At 43.4% G+C, this 26,124-nt stretch overlaps 1 protein-coding gene across 2 annotated transcripts in view; it reads right to left on the reverse strand.

Annotated features, from left to right (window-relative positions):
* CABLES1 (Cdk5 and Abl enzyme substrate 1) overlaps positions 1-25,829 on the reverse strand; it is a 67,426-nt gene extending 41,597 nt beyond the window's left edge. The window contains exon 1 of one of the 2 annotated variants that reach the window (XM_075270615.1): positions 25,228-25,829. In XM_075270615.1, the coding sequence (XP_075126716.1) occupies positions 25,228-25,772 (545 nt within the window). In that variant the 5' untranslated portion in view covers positions 25,773-25,829. Of the gene's footprint in view, positions 1-2,990; positions 3,952-25,227 lie in introns of those variants that run through there. The other variant, XM_075270614.1, reaches the window with a different exon arrangement.
* Between the last annotated feature and the right edge of the window lie 295 nt (positions 25,830-26,124).

A 26,124-nucleotide genomic window follows, 5' to 3' on the forward strand; every position in this document is an offset into this window, starting at 1 on the left:
ATTCGATTCGAGTAGTCGAATATTGAGGGGCTACTCGAAACGATTATCGAACCTCGAACATTTTACGGTTCGCTCATCTCTATTACTGACCTCTCCTGGCCCTGGACACTACCTGCTCCTTTTGGCCATCTTCTATGTCGGCACAGACGTCACATTTGCCAGGCTAGTGTCATGACACATAATGACACCAGCCAGACCCATGTGACATCTATGTGTCACTGAAGAGGCCCAAAGATTACAGAGAGTCACACCAGAGTGCCAGAAAGCAACACTGGTTTTTATGTTCTCTCACCTACCCTTTTAACTCTGGGAATGAAAAGGCCCCAGAGTATAATAATAGCAGTATTTGTTGGGTTTTGTTTTTTTTATGTAGATTGTGAGCCCCACATAGAACTCACAATGTACATTTTTTCCCTATCAGTATGTCTTTGAAATATGGGACGGAAATCCATGCAAACACGGGGAGAACATACAAACGCCTTGCAGATGGTTTTTGCCCTTGGCGGGATTTGAACACCAGGACTCCAGCGCTGCAAGGCTACAGTGCTAACCACTGAGCCACCGTGTGGCCCCCTGTATTTGTTGGGGTTTGTACAAATACTCTTGCCGCAGGCCCACAGCCTCACTAACCAATCCCTGATTCAGCTCACAGCCGTTTCTTGTTCTGCCCTCCAGGGGGACCTAGTGAAATGGGACCAAGAAGGGGAAGCAGAGGCACCCGTGAGCAGGAGTGGGGATCGATAAATTAACTGGGGACAGTTACCTGCTGGGGTTACTCCAGCAGGTTAACACCTATTAAAATAAATAAAAAGCAGTAGGGGCCCACCGGTCCCCCTGAGGTTCTGGGCCCTGACGAAGCCACTAGGGCTGCTACCACAGGACTTACACCACTGGAGCCACCTGACTCCACCCAAAAGTGGTGGCAGCTCAGACTCAACAGCCCTGAAATATTATTCTCCGTTCTCATGATCATTTGGTTTTTACTTGTGTATGGGTGCTGTGGCATCACAGTATTGGTACTAGGGAGCCTCTACGGTACCCACTACCATCTTAAACAATTCAAGGGGAAGGAAATTATTTGGAGCACTCGAAGGACCACAATATTGCCATTACCACCAATGTTGGTTTTGGTAAAGTGCCCATGTAATAAAGGATGTGATTAACATCTGAAAAATCTGATGTGTCCCATGCTTTAAGATTTCTACAACTGAAGCTCCTAAACAACTAACCAATATTGTTATGTTATTACGCCAAATTATATTTTAAAAAGTGAAATTAAATTTAATATACGGACTACCACTGTTTTTTTTTTTTTTTTTTTACTTCAAAGCTTTAGACTAGGGTAACACCTACTTATAGACAACCTTTCACCACCTCCACACACTCCGGTTTTTGGATTCTGTTAATAGTCGCCGCTCCACTGATTCCCGTGCAGATAAAACATTTCATGGTCAACCAATGCAGTTAGTTTTGGTGCCTGAGATGCAACTTCAGCTCTTTAGTGTCAGGTGGGCAGTGACAAGCAGCAGCAGGCAAGGGGAGGGACTCAGAGCTCCAATCAGAAGTGGACAAAGTCAGTGCTCAGAATCACATCCCCCTATCTGCTCCTGTCTGACACTGCCCACTGACAGTACAATACACCCAAGTACATCTAAATAGAATACCAGGCACCAAAACTAATAACACTTACTTCTCAAGGGTGGTGGGGGCTAGAGAAAAAATTCCAACTGTGCCAGAATCAAAGGAGCAGCACTTCGTATATGATACACGTGACAGAGTTGGTGAAAGGCCCCCTTTAAAAGATAGAAAACAAAAAAAATTGTGGTTATTAAAACTTCTCCACTATTACTGTAGTTAAGAGAAAATTTCTTATCTACTACAACTAAATATTTTACATCTTCTCTGCAGTAAGTGATCATGTACCACTCTGCTATGTCATGATTTCCTGATCAATGGGGTCTGACTGCCCGCCCCCTAGGATTCATGACTGACAAGGGTGTGTTGGAGACCTCTGCACAGGGTTGGTCAGGAGCACCACTGTGCACTAAAAAAAAAAATGGCGTAGAGAACGCACTCTTTGTTCTTCAGATCAGCTGGGGTATGGGAGGTCAGACCTCCAGAATCATCAAGTTATGGCATATCCAAGTAATATGCAGTAACATTAATAATGGGAATATCCCTTTAAGACTACGGAATGTATAGACACAGCGGGGACATCTTTTGTCTGAGCTGATATTTATGACATCATTAACAATTCCTTCCATGTATGAAAGTTGTTTCAATTAGCAGAAGGGGGAAGTGGCCGTAGTATGTATAAGATTGGTGCTGCTAGGTCAGAAATGGCCATGGTCGGCATAAACATGTCATCCTGGCTCTACACCAATGCGACTTCATATGTATGCTTATATAGTAACATCTGCAGACGTGCATCTTAAAGGCACAGTCATTCCTATTTACGGTAGTAACCAGATAGTTCAGCATTTTTGGCCTGTCAATGGTCTTTTATATAGGTCTAGTCTGCATACAATGCACCAACCTGTGACTTGCCTGCCAAGTTTATTTACCAATGTCCATTGTAGTCTATGAAGTGATGGCGGTATATTGTAGATCCATACTATGGCCCCATTCCATACGTCTGAGGCTGTCCTTCAGCACCATCAAGCTTTGATCTGTATTCTTTGTTGGTCTTCACTATCTCGGTTTGTAACAGAATACACGTCTCATCATCCATATACAGTACAAGCGTCAACATAAAGGATACAGCACACGTTTAACACCACAGTGTTGTAAGCCACTCCGAACCTAGCATCTAAAATTGCCAAAGGAAGCTCATGCAAGACTGACACCGACCAGACAAGGATACGTAGTATTTTAATATCTTTTCATGTAAACATGAGAGGTTAGATTTAAAAAAAACCAAAATGTTCGACAAGCAAATATACACAAGAAAAATCCTAAATATTTTGCAATATTGGTAAACTGTAGCTTACCGTGACCTCTGGATTTCAAAGGCACTGCTTCCACTTTGGATCTGGTCACTGCAGCTAAAGGAAGCAGAAGAATTCCTGCAAAAAGCAGCTGGTAAGATAGCAGAGGTGAGAGAGTTCAGGCGGCCTCTGCTACCTGGACAAGAGAGCGGTACAGGGATCCCTGCAGACGCTGGTACTCGAGCATTGCTGGTAAATGCATCTTCCTCCTCTTCTTCAACATACTCGCTGAAATTGTGTTTTTTCCCCTGTATCTCATGCTCTATCATCTCCTGCCTTCCGCCCACTGAACAAAGTGCGGGTCCTGAATGAGAGGTCAATGCTGTCTTACTATGTTGTGTAAGGAGATGCTGAGTTGCAGGTAATGAATTAAGAGATGTATTATGCATTGCTTCCTTTTCTGCAAGCTGAGAAGTCTGTCGAGTCTTGCTTACTCCACATGTAGTGCCCTCCCTTGCAGCCCCATTAGCCTGCAGGGGTCGCCCATCCAGTGAGATGTTGGTGAGGAAGGAAAGGGCAGCCTGTCTCCTGCGAGGATCCATGCGCTGCTGCCTTCTAACATGATCCAGACTATATGAGCCTGGAGACTGCATGGATCCCACTATCATCCCATTGAGGCTGCTTTTACTGCTGGTGGCAGTGGCCATGGTAGGTTTCTTTAAAGAAATATCAGCAAATGCTGCAGGATTGCTTCATAGCAGCAGAGCCCACAGCAGAGAAGAGCACACACAGCAGCAGTAGCAGCAAGGCACTGCTTGTTATTGCTGAGTGCTGGGCGGGATCACAGATGACATGCTTCCTCTCTTCCCCTCCCCTGTTTATGTCTACTGCACGTGTGCAATAATGGGATGGATCTCCCCAACTTACTGCCAAATGTGCTCTCTCTACAGATCAACTGCTCCCCCTAGTGCCCATGCCAGATACTACATTGCAAAACATCTGCATTTGCAAAACAATTTTCCCTCCCTTCCTCGAGTTATGTGTGTAACAGGACTACCCAAACAGCCCATAAAGCATGCCTATTACTTAAAGTCTCCAATACAAATTATTTTTATGGTTCACTTGGCTCCAACATATTCTGCAGTGCTGTACACAGAATGTCCATAGTAACACGTATCTCTGAGTCTATGGGAGCTTGTAAATACAATTGTTCCTAGACACAAAGATAATTCACATTAGTAGTAAGGAGTGCGGGAAACCTTACTGGAAGAAACAGGAGTACCAAGAAGAACGTTATAGGGATTTGTTTACCCCTATTCCATCACTGTCCAATATTGTTTGGTAGAACACAATGGCAGTAGTTCTAAGAAAATGCCTCATCTGTCCAGCTCCACTTGCCTTTATTCACATGCTGCATGACCGGTATCATACACTCATAATCCCCTATGTATACTAGACAAAACAACCTACTACTATACTATAACACTACATATACACAATGATCCTCCAGCTGCTGGAATTATTTAATTATGAAGTAGTAGTAGTAGCAGTAGTAGTATAAGTAGCGTAGTAGTAGAAGTAGTAGTAGAAGTAGCGTAGTAGTAGTAGAAGAAGTAGCGTAGTAGTAGTAGTAGAAGTAGCGTAGTAGTAGAAGTAGCGTAGTAGTAGTAGTAGTAGTAGAAGTAGCGTAGTAGTAGTAGAAGTAGCGTAGTATTAGAAGTAGAGTATTAGTAGTAGTAGTAGTAGAAGTAGTAGAAGTAGTAATAGAAGTAGCAGATTTATTTCTTTACAGAGCACCATTAATTCCAGGGTGCTATACATTATTATATTAATTCCAGGGTGCTGTGCATTTCAGAGTTTACATACAGTACATAAAACAAGTACAATACTAATAGTGACCAACTGGAACAGAGGGAATCAGGGTCATGCCCGCAACGGCTTACAATCTATGAGGGAGGGAGGACACAGAATATAGATAGAGGGTAGAGACTGTACAGATAGTGATGTGGTGACAGTAATGTTATTGGAGGTTGTAGGCCTTCCTGAATAGGTGAGTCTTCAGGGTCATTCTGAAGCTTACAATTGTGGAGGACAGTCTTATGTGTTGCGATAGTGAGTTCCAGAGTATGGAGGATGCACAGGAGAAGTCTTGGGCACGGTTGTGTTAAGAGTGGATAAGAGCAGAGCGGAGTAGCAGGTCCCAAGAGAAGTTACATGTGGGCAAGTAGCAACAGATTAGGTCAGTGAGGTATGAAGGGGACAGTGAGAGGCCATGGAGAAGGGTGTTACAGTAGCCTAATCAGGAGATTATGAGGGGTAGAATAGTATTTTTGTAGTTTCAGGGATGAAGGTGGAACAAATCTGAGGGATGTTGTTGAGTTGGAGGCGATGGAAGGTATAACTTGAGTAACTTGAAGGAAAGGCCAGAGACAAAGGTTATTCCAAGGCAACGGACCTGTGAGACTGGAGCAAATGTGGTCCCATTAACTTTGATAGAGAGGTCAGTTAGGGGGGCCATGCGAGGTGGGGTGAAGATGATAAACTTAGTTTTCTCCATGTTAAGTTTGGGAAAGTGGGAGGAGAGGAAGGAGGCCATGGCTTACTAGAGATTTTGAGATTCTGGATAACAGAGCAGAAATGTCCGGTCCAGAGAGATATATTTGAGTGTCGTCAGCATAGCAATGGTATTGAAAACTGTGACATTCTAGAAGTTGGCCAAGGGTGTAGATGGAAATGTCTCAGGACAGAACCTTGGAAGACACCTACAGAGAGATGGGCACTTTGAGGAAGTGGAGTAAGTGGGTGACACCAAGTATGCAGTTGGTGAGGTATGAGGGGATTCAGGAGAAGGCCAAGTCTGTGATGCCAAGGGATGAGAGTTTATAACAAGAGGGAGTTGTCGATTGTACTGAGGGTGGAGAAAGGTCAAGGAGGAGGAGAACAGAGTAGCGACACTTGGCTTTGGCAGTTAGTAGATAGTTTGTGACTTTGGTTAGGGTGATCTCTGAGGAGTAATATAGTCAGAAGCCTGACTGTAGTCTCTCAAAGAGTAATCGGACGAAAAATAGGAAGATAGCTCAGAGTAGACGTGTTGTTCATGCAGTTTTGAGGCATATGGGAGCAGTGACATCCCAAGTCCCATCCTGAGGCTGCTGACTGGCCTCAGCGGTCACATGACTGCTGAAGCCAATCAGCGACTTCAATGGAAAGGATCTGTCCTGTTACAACCAGCGAGGAGTTTCACTTCAAGAAGACACCGGAGAAGCAGGGCCAGACCTCACAGGAGAGTATGAGATAGATAGATACAGATTTTTTTCAAAAATTTTCATCTCTGGCCTCCTATCATAATAATAAAGTATCCTGGACAACCCCTTTAAGTGCATTTTAACCTCTTGACATACCTAATTTTAGCTTTTAGAACAAAAATATATTTTACCCTCTTGGTTATAGCAGTCATACCTTTTTTAATCGATTCATCAGAAGTAGCTGTGATACTTTCAACTCTGTGAAAGGTATTTTTTTTTATTAATGATTATTATTGGTAGCAATTATGTCTAACTATTTTTTTTAGTAATGAATTGTTAGTTTTTAGAATTTCTTTCTAAATGTTATTCGACTTTTCACTGTAAAATCATTCAGATGCCGTCGTCAACATTGACCACAGCATCTGAGGGTTAGGGATCTTTCAAACCTTTTGGAGTATTCCCATTAACATGTATACTGCTCAGAGAGAGGAAGCAGTTAAAGGACAGGCAAAGATATAGGTAATATTGCAGGTATGAAGGGCATAGCGTGTAGGTGAGGAGCTACAGAAGACGTGTAGGAGAGTTAACCTTTATGGTATGTTCACATGGAGTTTTTGTAGGCCGATTTTGAAGCAGAATTTGTCTGTAAGAAACACTTTGTGAATCTAGTCTAATCTCTCCTGCAAAGATCAGTAAAAAATACACAAACTTCATGGATATGCGGAGAAGAAGCGTTTATTCTCTTACACATGGTAAGGAATTGAAGAGGCACGGACCCAAATGGAAGAACAGTTTATTACTCAGACGGCAAAGTAAGGAGGGGAGCAGGAGCAGCAAGTGGACTTAGGGGTAACATCAGGCAAAACATTCCTCAGGGATACTTTGCCCAAGCTTTAGTCTACCACCCGTCACTTGGAGCTGCTGAGAGACGTTGCATGGGGACATGGCTGTTATTAGCAGTTCTCCATGGCTGGACCAGCTAGAGACGTCCAAAACTGTACCGGCTCTTGCAAGGGAATGAACTGTGTTTTTTGTAATCAGTAGGGGGCTAAGAAATAAAGGTTTTGTTGTTCTGTTTGTTTTGCATAGCATATTATTATTACTATTAATTTGACTTGTACGTTATTGGCATAGGAAAAAACTTGCTAACCAATTTACACCTTTTTAACGGTTGTCATATAGTCACAACTTGTGGCTGACACCATTGTTGCTCAAACATCTGCAACTTTTTTGTGATTTCATAACATGTTTTTCTACTTTTTTTTTTAGTGGGAGTGGCCTCATACAGTCCAATACACTTACTATACTTTAGTCTAGCAATTACCATAGATTATAACACAGCCTATGTCAGATCACAGATTAAACAGATTGAATTGCTGGCATATGGATATGCAAAAGTTCTTAATAAAAGGCAGAAGCATTTTATATTCACTTCACTACTGTGGGCTAATGTCAGGAATGCCAGTCTTAGTAAATGTCTTCATTACCTTACACAGAGCTTTCATAAGAAACTACTTTTCAGGAGATTTCTGATCTGCTGCAGTCAACTAGAAGTACTATATGTACCATACATGCATTGAATGAAGGAACTGAGTCTCAAAGGGAGAGACAAAGCTTTAATAAAAGGGTTTCCATGTCAGGCAGCTGCATGAAAGCCTAAACTCAACATGCACAATGCCAAGAATTGACTGGAGCAGTAAAAGCATTATCTAGTGCAGGGGTGGGCAGTTAATTTTCCCATGGGGCCGCATGAGAAATTGAAACATTTCTAGAGGGCCATGCGTGCCGCGGCATATTTAGCTCCACTCATTTCTACGTTGACTCCGTCCAATCTCAATAATTTTTCCATGTGCCGCCACAAAATATAATCCTCCTACCGTCACCCTAACATTATACACCCCCACATTATAACATTTCCCTCCAAATGTCCCACAGTATTAAGTCCCTCTCCTGGTGCCCCAGTATAAACCAGTAGAAACTAGAGGGGACATTAAACTGGGGACAAATAGAGGCAGACATGTCCCTCTCCAGCTACCCCCATGGTTTAATGTGCTCCTCCAGCTGCCCAAGTTTAATGTTACCCTCCATCTGCCCACTAGTTTAATGTCCCCCCTCCTTCTGCCTTCAGTTTAACTGCCCCCAGTTTCCTCCTCATCTTCCTTCAATCTCCATTTCCGGCAGCTTGTGTAACAGCAACCACACTATCCTGTGTGGCTCCGTCCAATAACGAGTCTTAGCCTATCCTAGTGAGCTAAAGGACCTGTGATGACGTCATTTAGCGGACTTCCCATTCAGCATCTTTTTAGCTATGTGGGCCGTGCAGAAGCAGTCAGAGGGCCGGATGTGGCCCGAGGGCCACACATTGCCCAAGTCCGATCTAGAGTGATGATTCCACGTCTAGGATTTTTACTTGGATTCGGCATAGTGAATACTTTAAAATTAGGTGCTGGAGTGATAATGGTGTTAATTTGCAGGGTTGGGCAATAGACCCTATTTCTAGTGAAGTACAAAGCGGTAGCCCAGTTTCAGCAAATAAAGGTTATTGCTTGTATGATGAAAAGTTACACAGTTTTCCAATATACTATCTGAATGAACTTATCAAGGTTTTGAAGATCTCTGCTTGCTGTCATCCATTCTGCTCAACTCCAGTACATAAAAATCAGAACATGGTCAAGTAATGACACAGAGGTGCATGGCTTGTTACCAGGCAGATGTCTGATTACGGTGTGTGACTATAATGACCTGTAAGCCTGTGTGTGCGTCACATGACCATGGACTGAATGTCACATCATGGACAAACAATAACATTTATTTTCTGAATCCGGACAACCCCGATTTGCAGAAATGTGTGAGCAACACAGTCTGTTAAAATTACTCCCTTACTGGTCCCGATCATGTGCAGTACATTGTGCACATTACTTTAGTTGTTAGCCACACCCACCACGAATATGATGTCATTACTGATGAAAGAAGCGTTTGTCTAAACTTTATTGACTGCCAGAGCAGCCAGGAGGAGGTGGGGATTGGTCCTGATCATCAGAAAAGTCAGCACCTACTTTACAAATCTAGATGATCACAGCGGTTATTAAAAGCAGCAGCAACTGCAGCATGTCAGGTAGTGAAACATTTTTAATTTATTCTAACTTCTCCCCTTTCTCCATTGAACAGGCATTCTTCAGTGAGAGGATACAGACAGCCTGGTAGACACATAGGGAGAGTGGAGTAGATGAGCAACATAAGAAAAAGATGTGAATGCTTTATCATAAGCATAATGCAGGAAATATGTATGCCGTTTTTAAAACCATGCCTTTTTTGAGCAAAAACTCCTTGTGTGAACATAACCTTAACTAGGAAGCGTTGCATCATAGGTCCAAATGCAGGGGAATGCTGATGCCCTATTCAGAACCCATTGTATGTGGGTGAAAAGTGTCTGCCCCTAGAGGTCTGAACAAAGGGGGGGGGGAGAGGGGTATTTGTGAAGGTGACAGGCAGAGTTCTGGAATCTCGCTATATTTCCCACAGGTTTTTAACTAATATGCAAAACAAGCATGATATTTCCTCACCGGACTCAGGGTTACAGGACAGACCCAGCTGCCTCCTCTCACTCTCTGGATCTGCACTGGAATGCAGGAGCTGCAGCCTCTTCTAGCACATCAACAAACCAAGGACTCACATTGGGAGCTGAGTCTTACTCAAGACCCGCACTGGACCATACGGTCCAGTGCGGGTCTTGAGTAAGACTCAGCTCCCAATGTGAGTCCTTGGTTTGTTGATGTGCTAGAAGAGGCTGCAGCTCCTGCATTCCAGTGCAGATCCAGAGAGTGAGAGGAGGCAGCTGGGTCTGTCCTGTAACCCTGAGTCCGGTGAGGAAATATCATGCTTGTTTTGTTTGTGTGGCTGGTAGTAAGCCACACGTATAGTTAGGTTATCATTTCTGTTTAGTTAGTTGCTCAGATGAGCAGGTTTTTATTTTGTTTTGCCTGAAGTTAAGGCTCTATTTTAGGGAGCGTTCACACTACTGTCGGTGTCCGACATGTAGTGTCCGCTCCTAGTGTCCGCTCAAAATCTGTCACGGACACTAGGAGCGGACACTAGATGTGTCCGTGACACCTGTCATTCACTTGAATGGGCATCGGGTGCGTTCTTTTGCACTCCGTGCCCGTCCTTCCCTGTCCGCAAGAGAAGATGTCCGACTTCTCAAGCGGACAGAGGAACCCTGCATGCAGGGTTTTTCTGTCCGCTTGAGAAGTCGGACATCTTCTCTTGCGGACAGGGAAGGACAGGCACGGAGTGCAAAAGAACGCACCCGATGCCCATTCAAGTGAATGACAGGTGTCACGGACACATCTAGTGTCCGCTCCTAGTGTCCGTGACAGATTTTGAGCGGACACTACATGTCGGACACCGACGGTAGTGTGAACGCCCCCTTATTTTGCTCACTCTGTGCCGTATGTTAATTTTCCTGTTTTTGGTTTTCTAAATAAACCAGTTTGCTGTATATTTGGTGACCCCTTTGACTTTGTGGTTCTGCACCTTTGCTGCTACTGAGCTACCTCCCCCACTAATATAATAAGAGAGAGAGAGAGACAGACACACACAGAAACAAATGCATATTCTTATATACACATACATTCACATATAAGATATAAGTATATTAATCGTGAATAAAAACTGATAAGAGGTGGTGTTGGCAGTTCCTGGGAGAGACTGCCTAGAAAAGCACCGACACTCCCACAAGCAGGAAGCAGATACCAGGAAGTATTCCATTGCTCTGAAAAAATGATGAATGGTAAAAAGGATGTGAATACGTTCACACGCTGAAAATGAAAAGGAATTTCCGCTCCTGATTAGGCCCAAATGAAGCCATGGAATATACAGCAGTATTGAGCAAGATACTTATATTTTCAGTTATTGCTAAATATAATGGAGAAAAGAAATCCTTTAGCTTCCTGCTCCACCGTTCTGGAACCTGCTAGTTATGTCTATGGTTTAATACAGTTCTGCCACATAAAGCTGTAGACAAAAAGAGCAGAGGAAGAGAGAGCTGCAGGGGAACAAGAATGGGAAAATGTTATTGGGGAGCACTATAAGGTGCCTGGGAGCCATAGGGGAAGCATATACTATGTGTTGCGTCACCAGTGAAGCATGATACTATGTAGGGTCAGTAAGTAAACATGGTGATGGTAAAAGATGAAATTGAGCTTGGTGGGAAGCATAGGATAGTAAAACAGATGTGCCACCTTTACCACAATAGTAAATCTGCTCCATTGTTTGACAAGTTTGCTGTAAAGAAACTTGAATGGTCTACACAGAACCTTCACCACAAAATAAACCTTCATGATGAACAGGAATAAAGATTACAAGTCAGGTCCTCTCATTCAACATCAGTGACTCAATGTACAAATGTTCTTATGGCTGAAAATAAATACATTTTTCAAAGAATGCTCAAAATTTTCCCCGGGTCAGTTACGACTGTTAAAGCTCAACAGAGGCAAATTGATTTTGCAATAGGATGTTGAACAAACTCATGTGAGTTGGATGGCCGCGTGTCTACCCAGTTTTGGCTATATAGAATAGATTATCTAGTTGGATGGCAAACCTTTTAAGCTTTCTCCTTAACCTTCCTACCTACTGTTTGCAACGTACTGGATTAGTTTAAATGGCGAAGTCCATTACAATTTTCAACATCTGGTGTTCTCTCATCAGTTTAAATGCAAGGAGAGCTGCTAATAAGTAGCAGATGGGTCTCCTGGGAGCGTCTTCTGTCCAGGGTAGGGGTCCCCAGTGGTCCCTGCCTCCACACCTTGTGTAAAGGAATTAACCAATTCTCCATATAGCCATGAGATGGTGCATTTTTCACTGTGTTGTCTGATCTTTGCTGCACAGAACTAAGGGTTAATTCTTCTACTTTACTCTATGCCCTTCTTGACCTGCAATAAATATTTCTGTCTGTCTTCAACCTCTTCCCCCCTCTCTTAGCAGTATAAATGTTGATAGAATTGTGATGTCAGGGGGAAGGGGTGGCCATTTTTTGCAATACACCTTATTACACTATTTAAATTCCTTTTTATTATACAACATACCGTAACATTCTCCTTGGCAATTCTATAACTGAGCTGTTGGAGAAGGTCCATACACAGGGGGGGTTTGGGGGAGATTTTAAATGGCTGTATCTTTGGTTTTATACTACCTAGTTAAATGGTTCTGGTATCATAATACAGCAGAGATTCTCGGAATCGCAACTAAATATACTGGATAGTAGTTTGTTCATGCTGCATAGAAAAATCACATTCCCGACTGTGTTTTTAACTAGGGATATCTCAGATTATGTTATAAGTAGTTCTTAAATCCTAGCATCATATGAAAGCCGAGAATGTCAGCTGTAGGTGGTGTAAAACCAGAACATACAGCCATTTGAAGTGACCTCTCCCCTTTGGTAAATGCTTGGTCTCTATGTACTACATTGAGCATCTGTGTACAGTCTCTCTGGCATTGCTTAGTTACATCATTGCTTATAGTAACTTTACAATCTGTTTTCTATTAAAAGGAAGTTTAATAGATTAATAAAGTATATAACAAAAATGTTCACCCCATCCCGGACCCGACACAATAAGGAAAAAGAAAAAAAAAAAAAAAATCAATGAAATGGGAGTTACACTTTAACCCCTCAGATGCTGCAGTTAATGTTGACATCAGAGTTGTGAAACGTTAATATTTAGAAAAATTAAATAGTACTGAGGAAAAAAAGTCAATAAGTCCCCTTACAAAATATTTTATTCAAATTTTTATTTTTACATATAATTACATAACACTTTTCCCGCACAGTGCAAGGTCTCATACAGCTATACTGATGAACCAATAAAAAGTTATGTTAACACAGACGGGAAAACATTTTTATTGGTTCTAAAAGCTAAAATTAGGTCCGTCATTAAGGTGTTAAAATGCACTTAAGGCAGCTGAGTTATGTACATTTACTTAATGCATGAATTAAACATCCTATTAATATTATAAATGTGAAAGTTTGTGAGTTTGGATGTTTGTGGGTTTGTGTGTTTGGATGTTCGGATGTTTGTTCCTCAATCACGCAAAACCCGCTCCACCGATTTGGCTGAAATTTTCCACAAACATAGTTATTACACAGGATTGCGCAATAGGATACTTTTCGTCACAATAGCACACATACGTTTTTCCCAGGACCCCACAAAACCCAAACTCACATCACTATCTCTGCAATCTCACACACTTTGGACCATAGCAAGCCACAAAATTCATATCACCCTCTACAGCCTAGCCCCTAACCCCACACAATCACATTTACATATACTTTACCACTTTCACCCTCACGATACTCCAGGAGGCTACCTCTTTAAGGCAGCCATGTTTGCTGACCCCCACCGCTCTGACGATCCACGACACTGCCCATCCAGCCACTCCACTGTGTTGCCAGTAGCATGCGCATCTTAACCACCTACAGAATGTGTTTCCAGCACGCCACTATTTTGTGCCTCCACCGTAGCCCGCAGCACCCGAACTACTCTCTCCAGACCGCCACACTCCCCGACGGCACTCTCATCTCACTGCTGTTTCGTCTTCACGATCCATCCACCTTCCCTAGGTCTCTACGCCAACGACACTGGTAAGTTCCGATAGCATGTTTGCGACTACTTCTGGCCTGTATACTCCGATGTACCCTTTCAACACACCACGAACACGTAACAGTCGATAATAATGTCACCAATCTGACTTACTGCCCACCTTAGAATTACCCGGCGTCCCTTCACATAAACTAGAGCTGAAGATTGGCGTTCCTGTACTACTCATGCGTAATCTCGATGCACCCCGATTGTGTAATGGCACGAGGCTACATGTCACACAACTAGGAACAAATATCACTGAAGCCACTATTCTTACAGGAGCAGCTAAAGATGACAGTGTGTTAACCCCACACATTCCAATTATACCAAATCATTTCCCATTTCAATTCAAATGACTACAATTTCCCCTTAAGTTGCTTTTACAATAACCATTAATAAATCCCAAGGACAAACGCTGAAAGTAGCAGGAATACATTTGGCCACACCAGGCTCCTCACATGGACAACTTTATGTTGCTTGCTCAAGAGTATCCTGTGCCCAAAACTTACATGTACTGGCGGAAAATAACAAATCATACAATGTCGTATATCGAAGTATATTAACCTGAAATACCTCTGTCCCAAAGACACTATGTACAGTTTCTCACAACACCGTATAACAGCTGAAATACAAATTACATTCAACACAAAAGTCTCATGTATTCTCTGGATTATAGCAAAAACAAGATACAAAGTTACATTTCATATCCCATACCTTATACACAGTACGAAAACCTTACCCGCGCCTGTATGTACCCACTTCTACAATCACCGCAGACGAAGTCGCGGGTACCAGCTAGTCTTCAATAAAAAAAGTGACATTTTCAGAAGGGCTTTTACTATTTTAATGTGACTATTAGTGGGTTAAAAATTACGTAAGGTTTCCATACAGGAGTGCCTTTTTTTGTAAGTTTATTGGTACTTGATGCCTAGGATAGCATTTGGATGTCCAACTCCATGCCTAGAGATAGCACTGTGGCCTGCTCGTGAAAGTCCTTCCTTTCCAGCTTATTTTCTATTGGGTCATGGAGGTCTAACAAACTTTCCCCTGTTCATGGTCTATGGGGTAGTTGAATTCTACTATCCTTCTAATCAACTATCCTGGCTCTTTCTATGTTCAGTATGACCTTGTATCCGGCTTAAAAAAAACGGTTTCCCCGCAGACAGGCCAAAGGCAGACACCGGTGGTCTCCTTTACAAACCCATTGAAGTGAATAGGTTTTAAATCTGACCACTGGGTTTCTGTCCCCTGTCCAGTTTCGCCAGGGTGGAAGTCGGAAACCTGACGAAATGGCAAACACTGGACAGGGGCGCAAGTGTGAACAAAGCAGGTTAGCACCATTGAAGTTTAGTATATCCAGGACCAACGCATAACAGATTAAAATGTGTCACCTATTCAGATGATAGGTAAGAATTGTCTAACTGGTATCAGTATGACTGCAGGGACCCCAAACCATCATGAGAAAGAGCACTTGTGTCCAAGTCTGAATGGGACAGTGGTTAAGCTTGCATGTTGCCTCTACATTGAAACTCTGGAATGGAGCACTTAAGGGCTAGTTTACACAGGGGCAATGAGGCAGATTTAGACAGCAAATTTTGCCTCGAAATCTGCCTCCATACAATGGTGGTCTATGGAGACTGCTAGTTTTTTTTTTTCTGCTAGCCGTTTTCTTGCTGCTAGCAGAAAAAAAGAAGCAACATGACCTTTCTTCAAGAGGATTCCGCCTGAGGAAAGCAATAGAAGTGAATGGGAGGCGAAAAAACGCCTAGCGTTTTTTTTTTTTTTTGCAAAAACCGCAACCGAAAACGCCTAGCTTTTTTTTTTTCTTTTACGGTCCATTTACTTTAGAGGAGGGGAAAACCACCTGGCGTTTTCTGAAGCAGTATTAACCAAAAACTTCTCCAGAAAACGCTCCAAAAACGCCTCAAGGTCAAAAAACCGCTTCCTAATTAGGAAGTGGTTTTTTTCGGGACCAAATTAAGCCAGGTGGTTTTTACGTGTGAACTAGCCCTTAAATCTGTCATCTTCACCAGTCCTTCAGAATGGAGAACCTGCCCACATTCTCAAACAGGTAACACAGTCCTGCGAGGTCTTACTGTTTGTAAGAGGAGCTGTCGTTTTTATTGATACCATTTGGGGGTACATATGCCTATTTGATCACTTTTTAATCCATTTTTTTTTAGTTGATAAACAGAAATTCTATTTTTTCAATGGCATTTCACTATGCAGGCTAAAATACATGATACCTTAATAGTTCTAGTCATTGCAAACATAGCAATAACAATTATGTGCTTTTCTTTTATCATTTATAAAATTATATATATATATATATATATATATATATATATATATATATATATATATATATATATATTTATTTCATATATATATATATATATATAATAAAATATCTCACTAAACTTTATTTATTTTTTACCCTTGTTTGCCCTTGCTACAAACCGTACAATTTCTTGATGGCTACTATAATACCCTGAAATATTTCTGTGTATATCAGACAGCCTATTAGGCATACCAAGATGGCAAACATAGGTGTCACTGTGACAGTAAGAGAGGGAAGCCTTGGTAAACCACTTACTGCAGATGGTGTGGATTTGCACCATTGGCAGCATATAAGGGGTTCCAATGAGCAGCAGAAGCCTGTCTATGTATTACAGTTGTAGATTGTACGGAAGCTGCTCATTAGATCTCTGCACTAGTGCCATGGAAATACAACAAATGGCACCAAAAGGTTAGAATTTGTTCATAAGACACATATTAGACTTTGTTCACAGTAAGGTGCCAATGCTTGTTTAGTAAAATCTCTTGTGATCCCAATATAAAATCGTAAATACCACACAGCAAAGCTCTAAAGTAAGTGAATGAATTGAGTGTTTGTGGGTATAAAGCTTGGCGTCCTTCCGTGCTCAAGGATTACACTTACTGTAGATGTTCTCATTACATAACATTATAGATCCCCAATAACGTCATTAGTCTCAGAGTAAACACCTGACCCACATATGATATGTCAGCCCATACTACCGGGGCTAGTACAACCAAAGTCATGCGACATTTGGACTGCTAAATTTACACACAAGATGTTATTATGCAAGTGGCAGAGTTTTTTTTTTTTTTAATAATGTTAGATTTTACACATTGAATGGAATACCCAAATTCAAAGTGTACAAAAACTTTAGATTTTCTGGCAGTATGTGTGCCATTAATATGTTTAATACTACCGGAATTTAAAAAGTTGTCCAAAAGTTTAAGCTTTAAAAGGGATCTATCACGACCATTAGTCACTTTGTGTGGCATACGCTAGCTGTATCGGAGGGGGAAGTGCCATAAACACATGCAATTAATTCAACTATATTGGTGATACAGTTGAAGAGTATGGCAGAGCAGGAAGTGTTCAGCGTCCCTCTATGCAATGCCATAACCCACAAACCACTTCAGAGGGATGTCTGCTCCCCTACGCAAACAGGCACAATGCTGTGGGGGGGGGGGGGGATCATTTTTATAAGGGGCATAGAAAATCTAAGGGGTCATTATAACATTTCATTTATGTAAGGGGAATTATTAATAAAAGGTGGTTGTTAGGGATATTATGAATATAAGGGGTCAGAGGGTTTTTATGAATAACAGTGGTCATTAGTATAAGGGGGCAGTATTTATTTCAGGGGCATTTGAGCAGTATTAAATTAAGGAAAACTTGGACCTTATTACAGGGGTTTTCCAACTTTTTTTTTCTTCTTTTAATAGATGACTAGCCTCTGCCTGCGACTTTGTCTGCATGTTGCTAGCGTCGATGATCCGCCTATATTCAGCAAATTGCTGCCGTCGATGGTTTGCCTGCTCCAGCGTTTCGGCAGCCCTCAAGTTGTCCTGCTGCTGAACTTGTTCCTCACGCTGTGCCTGTGATTGTTCCAACATCTCAGCAGCTGGCTGGGATGCCATTTAATAAAGCGTGTTGTTGGCGTTGATGATCGGCCTGCTCCGGCATTTCAGCAGCTGTCAAGCTGGCCTGCTGCTGAACTTGTTCGTTGCTCTGTGCCTGTGATTGTTCCAGCATCTCAGCAGCGCACTGGGATGCCATATAATGAGCCGTATACTCAGCTGAATATACAGTAAAACAGGGACGAAGCAGAAGAGTGGAAGAGTGTGCTGCGCTGCTGTGAGGACGATGAGGCAAGTTCGCGAGTAGATAGATACTACTGTTTATTGACTTGTCTATCTACTAAACAAGTCAATGTACAGTAGCCATGATGAAGGAACCAGCAAGGTTCTGAAACGCGTAGCTTAAACAATCTCTGTACGCTGGGTGTACTTACCTGTCATGCTTATATTTTTTTAATGCGGAAATAAAAGTTAATTTTTACCTTCTGGAGACGCTGGATATTCTTTACTTTTTGCTGAATGTACAGTAGTATCTATCTACTCGTGAACTTCGCTCAACTTACCTGCACAGAAGTGCTGCCACTGCCCTCTTCTGGTCCGGTCCTCTCTCCTTCACATGCCTTCGGAGCGCCCTGCAACCACCCTCTCCTAAGCCACAACAAGCCCCGCCTACTCCCATAATCTAACACTAACCTAGGGAGGTGGCGGCGCTCTGAAGGCTTGTGAAGTAGAGACCAAGAAAAACTGGCAGCAGATCTGTGCAGGTAGGCGAATTTTTTTTTAATCACTACACAGCGTGGAGTCTAAAAATTGAAACTATTTTTGGACTACATGCTGTGTAGTGAATAGGATCATTTTTAAAATCCGATCTTCGATTATTAAAAAAAATCCCATTGACTTGCATTGACTTGGGATCAGAATTGGGATCAGGTTCGAATGGAAAATGATCGGAAATCGGATTTTAAAAACGGTCCTGAAATTTCAAGATCAGCTCAACCATAGTGAACATAAATTCATAACAGTCGTGAAGCCATGTCATTTACCAGGATAAAAAGTATCATATGTGTTAATCCAGGTTACAAACAATCTATGTGCCAAATTTCATCCAAATCCGTTCAGCCATTTTTGCGTGATCGAGTAACAAACACACAAATATCCAAACTTTCACATTTATAATATTAGTAGGATAGTAGGAAGTAGGATCAGTCTTCAAGCTAGATCATATGAGATCAGTAGGGTTAAGACACATTGACCTCTAACAATCAGCTGTTTGAAGGGGGCCATGGCGCACATGCAGGCACTATGACCCCTTCTCTGTGTATATTGCACAATGTCTGTTTTATAGTGACCATGGGATGTAATTACAGCCTTGTCCTATAGAAGTGTATAAACGAGGCTGTAATTACATTATATTGTCACTATGAAATGAACAAAGCAATGCAAACAGAGAAGGGGTCACTGCTTTTGCACAAGTGCTGTGGTCTCCTTCAAACAGCTCGTCAGTGGGAGTTCCAGGTGTAAGAAGTCGACTGATTTTTTTTTTTTCTACTGGAAAAGGAGCAGATGTCTGTGCTTCAAACTTTACAGAGACAAGTCATAGCTGGAAGAAGTGGTTATGGCGGTCCAAAGGGAAGAGATGGGAAATGTGAACAGTGATGTCACCTGTAAGTCACAAAAAGTTTCCTGTGCTGCATTCACCTAAACTGTCTGTACTTACCACTATTCCCACAATGTTTAGCCTTAGCCTAATACAGCCATATACAGTGAACACGCTGCAAAATTTGCTGTAGGTTCTGTTTCTCTGCAAGTTGCTGCACCAAACAACCACACAAAACCAGATGCTTGCTGCAGCTCACCTACAGGCTTCCCTACGGGCTCCCCACACCTCTCAACCTTTGCACTATGTACTTTGCAATTTGGAAGAAAAACCTGCAGCAATAAATCGACATGCTGCAGGTTTGAAACCTCTCCTATGGGTTTTAGTCACAGCATGTGGAAGAGATGAGCTTAAATCTTATTTACCGTGCTGCCAGCTGCGATCATGCCGAGTGTGGCCCTGGCCTTAATAGAGATATCCACCTTTGTAATACTGATACCTAGAATAGGCCATGGATATTAGATCTGTGTGCGGAGGGGCGGGGGGTTGACAGCTGGGACCCTCACAGATCAGCTATTCCAGAACAGCAAGACTCCCAATAATGTTTGGATGTCAGGAACCACACTGCTCACTCTCCATGTAGCAGCAGGTTTATGTATTGCATTACCTTCCCTTTAAAGGGGTTCTATCAGAAAAATCATGCTGATAGAGCCCCACATATGCGTGAATAGCCTTTAAAAAGGCTATTCAGGCACCGTAAATGTTATATTAAACTACCCCCCCCACCCGTTTTAAAATAAAACCCTAAAACAGAATGTGATCTACTTACGCATCGTGCATGATGGGCGGGCATTCAGGGTGTGTCTTCTTCTTCATCCACGCCTCTTCTTCCTCCGATGTCCTCCGGTCCCGTCCTCATCCAGCGCTCGCGAACTGACACTGATAAAAAAAAGGCCTGGGCGCCTGCGCAGTAGCCGTAGTAGAAGCCGCATGCTACTGCGCATGCGCCCAGGCCATTTTTTTATATCAGTGTCCGTTCACGAGCGCCGGAGGAGGACATCGGAGGAAGAAGAAGCGTGGATGAAGAAGACGGCGGATCCTGAATGCCCGCCCAGCGTGCACGATGTGTAAGTAGATCATATTCTTTTTTAGGGTTTTATTTTAAAATGGGGGTGGGGGGTGGTAGTTTAATATAACTTTTACGGTGCCTGAATAGCCTTTTTAAAGGCTACTCATGCATATGTGGGGCTCTATCAGCATGATTTTGCTGATAGAGCCCCTTTAAACACTCATGGGAGGAGGGGGTTGCTTCTATACATCCAGGTTAGAGGCAACTGAATGGCAGCTGGCCATTATTGTCAGTCCCAAAATGTGCTGAATGTAAAACACAAATCTGCCAAAATGATTCTTCCAATACATACTGAAACAGATAACTGTATATGAGGTTTTCTGGACCAGACCACTGAGAAATACAAATAATGACTGAATTCCAGAAGTGAATGAGATTACGATAACCTCAGCCTTAGAACAATGCAGCATGGCTGCTAAAATCTGCCTCTGTAAAACAGCCGAGGCAACAAAACCAGAAAGGGTTAAAGGAAGCAAATGATTTATGGCCTACAGAGTATGTACATCGAGAAATTAAGATGGCGCTGCGGTTTCTTGGAGTGCACAGCACTTTTAATAAGCTGCTTCATCTGCAGAGCAGGTCACAGTTCATTGCAGAGCTGCACTCGCATGTTCTACTGCACACAGGAATCACTTGGCACTTTCCCAATGAGACTGAGAAGTGACAACTATATCATGTACAGTAACACCAAGGCTGGATTCACACCGCGATAATACATCCGTAATATACAACCATGAATCCTAATGACTGAAATAGTAGTCTCAGAAGAATCTTGGCTTAATAGACTCAAGGTTAGGATCGCATTGTGTAATATTGTGTGAATTATACAGATGTATTATTGCCATGTGAATCCAGTCTTCTAGGAACATCACACTGAATGAAAGCAATAGTCAATAAATGTAAGAGAAAACACAGGCTGCAGGGTCTGGCATATGGCAGCGCCCTCACAGCCTCAGTAACATATTACCCTCTTATATGCCTCTGATCGCTAGCGTGGCACATGTGTCTTGTGCTACGAGGATGGTGTGATTTTCATTGAAATATACACATACATATATATCTCTATACAACTGTATGTGTATATATAATATTATGTGATTATACTGAGAACGTCTGTAAAGGACAATTACAGAATAATCATACATAATACAATATTTCCCGGTACGCCCGTCAGTGTCCATAAAACACTCAGACCACTCCCAGAAGAATGTCTGTCTGATGGAGGCAGGAGAGAGGCGATATATACATATATACGTTTCTCTACTTGTCCTTGCTGCTACCTGTAATTACTGATATAATCATCTGGAAGTGTGAGCCATGTGCTGGCTTGTCATCTCCTCCTGGCTGCTCTGGCAGTCAAAGTATAGACAAATACTGCTTTCACTAGTGATGACATCATGTTCATGGTGTATGAGGATAACAACTAAAGTTATGTGTACAATGAACAGCAACAGTAAGGAAGCAATTGTGACAGAGATAGTGTAAGAAATTTTTATGTGCTCTCAATTAGGGTCAGTTCACACGTGAACTGCCCGCACGGGTTTTGACACCGAGCCGCGTCTCTCTCATCAAAACCCGCCTGCTGTGACCATTGCGTTCGCGGCTTTCCCCTCCGCTGTCGGCTCAAATGAATGAGCCGACATAGGAGGGAGCTGCCGGGGGCGGAAGCCGCGCGGCTTCCGCCTGAAGAAAGGGCATGTCCTTTCTTTTCTCCGCTAGCGGCAGCCCGCTGCTAGCGGAAAAAAAAAGCCCGGTGGTCTACATAGACCACCATAGTAAAGGGGCGGATTTTGAAGCGAAATCCGCTGTCAAAATCCGCCCCTTTGCCTACGTGTGAACTAGCCCTTAGAAGAATTTATTTCAGCACATTTTTTTTTTTTTATCTGTGCAAAAAAAATAAATAAATAATCTATCTCAGAAAACCCCTTTAGGCCGGGTTTCCACAGGACAGAAACGCTGCAATTTGCTGGCGGCAGAAACACCACGGGAAAAATCGCGGCGTTTTACAGTACAGGCAAAGTGGATGGGATTCTAGCAACTCCCATGCCTACTTTGCAGGAAAAACCGCTGTGTGAGCACGCCACAATTTCCAAAACCCAAAACCGGCACTGTTTTAGAAATCGCAGCATGTCAATTATACCTATGGAAACACCGGCAGTTTGCCCATAGGTATAATTGTAACAGAATGTCAGCAGAAGAAAACTCTGAACTTTCTGTCTAAAGAATTGCGGGAAGAGACGTGATGCGTTGCCACAGCGGTTTTTCCCTCAGCACTTTTTTTGCTGCGGGACGTCCCGTGGGGCCTTAGCCTTAAAGTTCAGGCCCCACGAAGCAAAACCGCAGCCCCTCTTCACACGTCTTCATCAGACGCAGGCGGTCAAACTTGTAGGCCTCGGGCAGAGCCGACTGCGCATGCCCGCGGCCACAAGAAAAATGGCACAGTAATTACACAGTAAGTAAGCGGCCATTTTCTTGTGGCCTGTGGGCACGCGCAGTCGGCTCTGCCCGAGGCTTACAAGTTTCACCGCCTGCGCCGGAAGACGACGTGTGAAGAGGACGTTCCTGAAGAAGATGGAGGCATCGCTGGAGAGTGCTGCGAGAAAACTCATTTCCATACTGACGAAAACCGGGAAAAACGGCGGTGTGGAGAAGACATCTAAAGGTAGGGGAAGAATAGCCTTTCTTAAGGTTATTCCTAAGTGTCAATCAGAAAAAAAAAAAAAGTGTTTTAATGGTAGAATCCCTTTAATGAAAAAGTTGCAGCCCAAACCACCAAATAAGCTTTAAGAGACAAATATAAGCTTCCTGTCCAATCTTCTGGCAGATTACAATCAAATATTTCCTCTGGGGGGTTTTTTCTGACGGGTCACTGCCGCAAAGTGTACCAAGCAAATTTACCCTAAGACTGAATGCATACGACGGGCGCTATAGGCAGGGGTGCCACTGTACTGTCTGCACATACCATAATGGTGTTGTCTGGTTTAGAAATCACAGTTTTGCATAGCTCATAAGGAAACTGTGAGTAAACAGAATAGGTGTGTAGGAGACCCTCACCTCTCAGTGTGGATAGTGGTAAGAAGAGCCGTCTCACTCTGGAGGATCTGTCGTGTCCTACAACACCCAAGACATCCTATTGATTTGAATGAGTACTGTATAATGTTTCATTTCTAGTACAGTGATACTGCAAGGAAACCAAACACTTATTGTCAGGATTCTCCACAGATTGAAAGAGTTATCCAAGAAACCATGCAACACTTGAACCCCTCACCAATCTGCTTAAGTGGCTGCTAAAAGCTGTATACAGTGTATATGGCTGGAAGCAGTTCTGCTACTATCCTAGTGAATAAGCACAGCTATAGTTCCTCTGCACCACCACTACAACGCCATACACTGTAACAATGATGTAAGGAACTGTAGCTGTGCTCTCATTCACTAGACCAGGAACAGAGATGCTTCCATCTGTATACAATGTATATAGCTTTCAACAGACAGATCAACTGAACAGTGCAGGGTCCAGGTTTCGATTCTCACCCATCAGATACTGATGACCTATCCTGTAGAGAAGTCATCAGTATACAAAGAGCACAGAGCCTTAGCAAACCCCTTTAATGTCCTCAAAGATGTGTGGCATTACATACTGCTAGAAAGCAGACAGTGTGCTGAATTCAGGGCATGGTCAGGTTTCCCGGGATGCGCCCCAGTGCTGGAGATATTGGTACTATTATCTTCTGCACCGATATCTCTCCATTATTAGAAAGACGGACGTCATAGCTTAGTGTCACCCCTGGACTGTGAGGAAAAGCCCCCGATGAAACTGCTCCAGCTTTCTGACAGTGGAAAGATATCAGTGCTGAAAACAATGGCACCAATCTCTCCAGCACCAGGGCGCGTGACGTCAGCTTTCTAGCGGTATGCAATACCACACATCTTTGAGGACATGAAAGGTCTTCTTTAAGGCTGATCTACCAGGGTCCCACTGGGCTAAGCTTACCATCAATGGGTCCTTCTAATAAGAAGGGATTGTTCAAAGCACTAAACCCTTTTCAATGCCATGTGACACTAAAATGACTTAACATACATTTTAGACCAGCGGAGATATACCACCAAGTCACATGGAAACTAGGACTAATAAAACAGCTGCTGCAGAACCTCAAGATTTCCATCGCTGGTGTCTATGTCATGTATGGACACCAAGTCTACTAGAGAAGCTCCCAATTGTGCTTCATGTGAGGGACCGTCCTGATCATATGGACATAAGCTTATTATAGTGGTGAGACAACCACTATGACATGGTCCCCAATAATGTCTGCGACCTCTGGGTTTATGGTAGTCTATGGCTGTGCAGAACAATACACCTGCACCACTAAGGCTCTATTCACATGACAAATGGCCATCATACGGCTGCACTTAAACACACACAACTCTAAGGAACTATTCACACTGTTTGTCTTCAAAAATCAAAATAAACAAACAAGTCAAGTTAACTGGCTGTCAATAAATAGGACATTGCCATATTGCCATGTTCCCCAGATCACTCTATAGACTTGATTGTATGAGGATGTGTGAAAACGGATATCAAAAGGAAGCCATGGTTGTGTGAATACAGCCTTATGGACTAAATATCCTATAAAATATATACAGTATATACATGCACACACATACATACACACACACTGTATATTAGTACAACAATGACTGCATTCAATAACTTGTAGAGATAAATTAGTGATGTCATACACATGCATAGTGGCTCATGACGTCTTGCCTTGTGACGTCATACTGGAGAGTAAAGCCCCCTCACCTTGACCTCGGGATATCGGAGAGCAGCCCCTGCATTGGGTCAGGGCAGGACGTCCTGGTGAAGGCTGCGGGCAGGATGCCATAGGTGAAGGAGTTGAGGCGCCCCCTGCTGACAGAGGTCAGGGGTACACTATTAAAGGCGTCCTCAGCCTCGGCCAGCTCCAGCCGTGAGCCCAGCACTTCATCCTCCTCCTCCCGCAGAGCACCCGCCGAGCACACGGGGACAAGTTGCGGAGAGGCCCGGCTGCCTCGGCTCTGCGGGACGTGCACGGGGCTGCCAGGTAGCGGGGCGCCGGGCTGCTGGCACTGCAGATGCTGCTGTACGCTGCTCTCCGCTGCACCTGCCTCACTCTGTGGCTGCGCTGCGCTGTACTCCTGCAGAGGGCGCCCGTCCAGAGAAATGTTGGTGAGAAAGGAAAGGGCAGCCTGTCTCCTGCGGGGGTCCATGAGCTGCTGCTGTCTCCTGACGTGCTCTAGGCTGTGGGCACCTGGAGACTGCATGGCACCTCCTATTATGAGCCCATTACTGCAGTTAGCAACCGCCATGGCGCATGTGTGAGCGGAGCGGTCAGCGCTGAGTGTACCATGCGAGCAGTGCAACGGGACGAGCGGGCGGGCAGCGCTAGTTACTGCTGGAGCTGGGCGGGATCTCTGTCACAGGATCCTTCCTCCCGTCTAGTCTATGGGAGCCTGCTGCAAGGGGCTGCTACTTCCTTCAAGTGCTGCTCGTCTCCTTACTCAGAGCCTTCCACTCCAGGTCTCTGTGTGGGCACTGGGCAGTCACATCTATGGGTTCTGAGGTAAAGCTGCAGCCTTGGCACTGTGCAGTATATGGCACTGTGGGGGCACCTGGCAGTGTTGTCGCTTATTATATCACTAAGTGGTTCATCATATTCTC

The sequence above is a fragment of the Leptodactylus fuscus genome, chromosome 4 (assembly GCF_031893055.1).
Source record: "Leptodactylus fuscus isolate aLepFus1 chromosome 4, aLepFus1.hap2, whole genome shotgun sequence".
Lineage (NCBI taxonomy): Eukaryota > Metazoa > Chordata > Amphibia > Anura > Leptodactylidae > Leptodactylus > Leptodactylus fuscus.